The sequence below is a fragment of the Trichosurus vulpecula genome, chromosome 2, assembly GCF_011100635.1.
Source record: "Trichosurus vulpecula isolate mTriVul1 chromosome 2, mTriVul1.pri, whole genome shotgun sequence".
Lineage (NCBI taxonomy): Eukaryota > Metazoa > Chordata > Mammalia > Diprotodontia > Phalangeridae > Trichosurus > Trichosurus vulpecula.
In genome coordinates this window covers 85,668,871-85,674,339 of record NC_050574.1, presented here as the reverse complement: position 1 = coordinate 85,674,339, position 5,469 = coordinate 85,668,871, and the positions used below count along the sequence as shown (strand labels likewise).

At 39.8% G+C, this 5,469-nt stretch overlaps 1 protein-coding gene across 1 annotated transcript; it reads left to right on the top strand.

Moving 5' to 3' along the window:
* Nucleotides 1-242: 242 nt before the first annotated feature.
* Nucleotides 243-1,202, top strand: LOC118836588 (olfactory receptor 52A1-like). The gene has a single exon (XM_036743833.1). It carries the CDS (start codon nt 252-254, stop codon nt 1,200-1,202), a length of 951 nt encoding a protein of 316 aa, XP_036599728.1. The 5' UTR covers nt 243-251.
* The last annotated feature ends 4,267 nt before the right edge of the window (nt 1,203-5,469 follow it).

The window sequence follows — 5,469 nt, the reverse complement described above, 5'->3', positions numbered from 1 at the left end:
TTTTATCCTGTTTTTGCTGCTCAGCTACTGCTGTCAATGATGCCTTGGGCATGGGAGTAATAGTAAATGAGTCAGATGAGGTTGCCATCTCCAGTACCCAGGACACCTTCTCAGAGTGAGTTGATGATGAATGCAGTCATCTTGTCCATCTTCCATGCCAGCTATCACCCAGAGGACACTGCTGATCCCCTGGAACATTTCCTTCTGTAAGCAGACTTCAGAATTACACTGAGTCCTTGTTGTCAGTCATCATGGAAATCTCCAATAACTCATTTCTGGACCCGACAACAGTGATCCTGGTTGGACTCCCTGGACTTGAGCATCTACACTTTTGGATTGGATTCCCTTTTTGTGTCATTTGCATAGTAGCCCTGCTGGGGAATGTCCTCCTATTGACCATCATCCCAACAGAACGCAGCCTTCATCAGCCCATGTACATCTTCCTAGCTATGCTAGCTGCAACTGACCTGGGCATATGTGCTGCCATAGCCCCCAAGATGTTGGCCATCTTCTGGTTCAGTTCCTGCACCATAGCCTTTGATGCCTGCCTCACTCAGCTATTCTTCATTCATGCCTTACAAGGGATAGAGTCAGGCATCTTGCTGGCCATGGCCTTCGACCGCTATGTGGCAATTTGTGATCCCCTCAGACACTCAGCCATCCTTACACCAACCATCCTAAGTCGGATGATATTGGTAGTGTCAGTGAGAGCTGTGGTATTGGTTGGCTTACTGCCCATCCTAATAAAGCGTTTGCACGTTTTCCATACCACTATCATAGCCCACTCTTACTGTGAGCACATGGCTGTGGTCAAGTTGTTGGCTGGGAATGTCCAGATAAATAAATCCTTTGGGTTGTTCATAGCATTTGCCATCCTGGGTTTTGACATGATTTTTGTTCTTGTTTCCTATTCCCTAATCATCTGGACAGTTTTTCACCTTCCTCAAAAGGAGGCACGGTTAAAAGCACTCAACACCTGCACAGCCCACATCTTTGTCTTCCTTGAATTCTATGTCCTTGCTTTCTTCTCTTTTTTCAGCCATCGTTTTGGCCATGTAGCTCCTTTTGCCCACATTTTTCTGTCTACTATCTACCTCCTTGTGCCTCCTGCTCTCAACCCCATTGTTTATGGAGTGAAAACCAAGGAAATCCGTGTCAAGTTGCTAAAGATATTCACTCCAAAGGACAATTTCCTGTGGTGAATTAACACCTCTAATCATTAATGTGAAGATGTCTTTTTAATTTACTAAAATATACTACAAATGCCAAGTGCAACTCCCTTCAAAGGAGAAATATGAATTATAATTTAAACAATAAAGGATGAAGTAATCAGAAGGATAAAGACATTATTATGATGATTATTAGTCCTGATGTCTAAGATTAAAATAGTCCTAAAAATTTGGACTTGGTTGTAGAGCCATGAGACGAATAATGGTGTTAAAAGGAAGAAGTGCTTAGATTGGGGTAGGGACCCAAGCTACAAGTAAGATATGAAAATTAGACTCAGAGGAAGGGATTGATGTGTGACTGGGTCCTCTTAGGCCTGAAGGGCAGCTATTGTTCATAGAACTTGGTGTGACAATAGAAGATACCAATGCGATAAATAAAGGCAATACTAGTACATGATGACTTGATTAAAACCAAAGAGGAAAAATGGGATGTCTAAAAATCTCAAAAAGAGAAAACTTGTAGTGAATATAATTGTTGTCTCCAAATATTTGAAGAGCTACTTTTTGGGAAAAGGATGAGTTTTTTTTTTTTTTCTGTATGGCCTCTGAAGGCATTGCCCTGGAAGATATATGGATATAGTAGGAAGGTTTTTACTTGATGTATTTTTTAATGAACAACATTTTTTAGTATCTTCCATGTGCTAGGCACTGGAGATAGAAATAAAAAAAAAATGAAGGATTCCATGAGTTTAATGAATGTAATTATATATAATAGGTAGTATTGAAAGTTGTATTCCCAGCCATGCTTCTCAATCAGTGTTGGGGAAAGTTCTGTTGGAGAAGGTGACACCCAGTCTGTAACTTTTTGCATTACCTGGTGTTTGTCACACAAACCTAGCTGTGATGTTTGTACTCATACCTGCAAATTGGCCTATACTTGCTACCTTGAAGAGGAACTGTGAAATAACCTCTTTTGCTGACATTAACCTATCTCCATTGTTTTGATTTCATTCCAAAATATACCAATAAAAGTTGGTGTGCCTTGAACCCATTGCTGATCTCCAGTATTAATCCGATCAACATATTGCTTCCTTGACATATTTATAATAAATCTCTTTTAATTCTCTTTGTTGTCAGTTTGGTGTCTAATCAGGATAAAAGCCCAAATGAAGAATTTTCCTTTTCAACCAGAGAAACTATATGATAATGATAAGTATATAAAAATGATACAAAAATAATACAAGTTTTTTGGGGAGGAGCGTGGTGCATTCAGAAGAATGTGGGGGATCAGGAGAGGTGTAATGGTAATTTAGATTTGAAGAGCTTTCCCAGGCATTAAAAGGCCATGTGACCTGCTTACACTTAGGAATCCTAAGTCACATGTGGTGGGATGACCTTGCTGTGAGGAAAAGGAAAGTCTTTCACAAGAAATACTGAGAGTAGTTAGAACTGAGGGAGAGACGAGATGTTCTAATTGTGCTGTGTGTCATTGTTGGTGGCAAGGCAGGGGGACAGATGGCTTAGGGATGGAGTGGTTCTCTGCTGTGATATTTTATATAGAATTCTTTGCTGCTATGGTAGATTGGGCATATTGGTTTTAAGATTTGGTTCTCTGCTATTTGGATAAATAGAGTACTTTTTCTACCATCTATATGAAGAGTCTCTACTATTTTGTGATGCAGAATCATATAGGTATATTTTGTTTTATTCTTTTTTTCTTTTATTTCTTTATTTAATATTTTTAGTTTTCATCATTGATTTTCACAAGAGTTTGAATTACAAATTTTCTCCCCATTTCTACCTTCCCTCCCCCCACTCCAAGATGGCATATATTCTGGTTGCCCCATTCCCCAGTCAGCCCTCCCTTCTGTCTCCCCACTCCCCCCCCCCCAATCCCTTTTTCCCTTACTTTCCTGTAGGGCAAGATAGATTTCTATGCCCCATTGCCTGTGTATCTAATTTCCTATTGCATGCAAAAACTTGTTTTTGAACATCTGTTTTTAAAACTTTGAGCTCAAAATTCACTCTGCTCCTCCCACCCCAACCACCCTCCCTAAGAAGGCAAGCAATTCAACATAGGCCACATGTGTGTCATAATGTAAAACCCTTCCACAATGCTCAGGTTGGGAAAGACTAACTATATTTTGTTCCTTCCTGTCCTATCACCCTTTATTCAGTTTTCTCCCTTGACCCTGTCCCTTTTTGAAAGTGTTTGTCTATGATTACCTCCTCCCCCTATATGCCCTCCCTTCTATTATCCACCCTTTTTTATCTCCTTCCTCCTTTTTTCCTGTGGAGTAAGATAGCCAATTGAGTGGTATGTTATTCCCTCCTCAGGTCAAATCTGATGAGAGCAAGATTCATTCATTCCCCATCACCTGCCCCCTTTCCTTTTCTACAGAACTGCTTTTTCTTATCACTTTTATGTGAGATAATTTACCCCATTCTCTCTCTTCCTTTCACCCTCTCTCAATATATTCCTCTCTCATCCCTTAATTTGATTTTTTTTTTTAGGTTTCATCCCTTCATATTCAACTCACCCTGTGCCCTCTGCCTATGTACACACACACACAGACACACACACAGACACACACACACACACACACACACACACACATATATGTATATGTATATTCCCTTCAGCTACCCTAATACTGATGTCTCATGAATTATACACATCACCTTTCTATGTAGGAATGTAAACAGAACAGTTCAACTTTACTAAGTCCCTTATGATTTCTCTTTCTTGTTTACTTTTTCAGGCTTCTCTTGATTCTTGTGTTTGAAAGTGAAATTTTCTATTTAGCTCTGGTCTTTTCACTGAGAAAGCTTGAAAGTCCTCTATTTTATTACATATTGATATTTTGCCTTGGAGCATTATACTCAGTTTTGCTGGGTAGGTTATTCTTCATTTTAATCCTAGCTCCACTGACCTCCAGAATAGCATATTCCAAGACCTTCAGTCCCTTAATGTAGAAGTTGCTGGATCTTGTGTTATCTTGACTGTGTTTCCACAATACTCAAATTGTTTCTTTCTAGCTGCTTGCAGTATTTTTTCCTTGATCTGGGACCTCTGGAATGTGGCAACAATAATCCTAGGAGTTTTCATTTTGGGATCTTTTTCAGGAGGCGATCGGTGGATTCCTTCAATTTCTATTTTACCCTGTGGCTCTAGAATATCAGTGCATTTTTCCTTGATAATTTCTTGAAAGATGATATCTAGGCTTTTTTTGTTGATGGCTTTCAGGTAGTCCAATAATTTTTAATTTCTCTCTCCTGCATATGCTCTCCAGGTCACTGGTTTTTCAAATTCCAATTTCACATTGTCTTCCATTTTTTCATTCCTTTGGCTCTGTTATATAATATCTTGATTCCTCACAAAGTCACTAGCTTCCACTTGCTCCAATCTAATTTTTAAGGTAGTATTTTCTTCAGTGGTCTTTTGGACCTCCTTTTCCATTTTGCTAATTCTGCATTTTTTTTAAATTTAAATTTATTTATTTAATATATTTGGTTTTCAGCATTGATTTTCACAACATTTTGAATTACAAATTTTCTCCCCATTTCTACCCTCCCCCCCACTCCAAGATGGCTTATATTCTGGTTACCCTGTTCCCCAGTCAGCTCTCCCCTCTATCACCCCCCTCCCCTCTCATCCCCTTTTCCCTTCCTTTCTTGTAGGGCAAGATAAATTTCTACGCCCCATTGCCTGTGTTTCTTATTTTTTAGTTGCATACAAAAACTTTTTTTGTTTTTGAACATCTGATTTTAAAACTTTGAGTTCCAAATTCTCTCCCCTCTTCCCTTCCCACCCACCCTCCCTAAGAAGCCGAGCAATTCAACCTAGGCCACACATGTATTATTATGTATAACCCTTCCACAATACTCATGTTGTGAAAGGCTAACTACATTTTGCTCCTTCCCAACCCATCCCGCTTTATTGAATTTTCTCCCTTGACCCTGTCCCCTTTCCAAAGTGTTTGTTTTGATTACGTCCACCCTCATCTGCCCTCCCCTCCATCATTCCCCCGCCTTTTATTTTTTTTTTATCTTCCTCCCTCTTCTTTCCTGTGGGGTAAGATACCCAACTGAGTATGTATGGTATTCCCCCACAGGCCAAATCTGATGGGAGCAAGGTTCACTCATTCCCCCCTCACCTGCCCTCTCCCCTCCTCCCATAGAACTGCTTCCTCTTGCCACTTTTATGCGAGATAATGCACCCCATTCTATCTCTCCCTATCTCCCTCTCTCAGTATGTTGCTCTCTCATCCCTTAATTTCATTTTATTTCTTTTAGATAT

Excerpts from the sequence above, each read along its gene's own strand:
- LOC118836588 (XM_036743833.1), top strand. The coding sequence starts at position 252 with ATGGAAATCTCCAATAACTCATTTCTGGACCCGACAACAGTGATCCTG.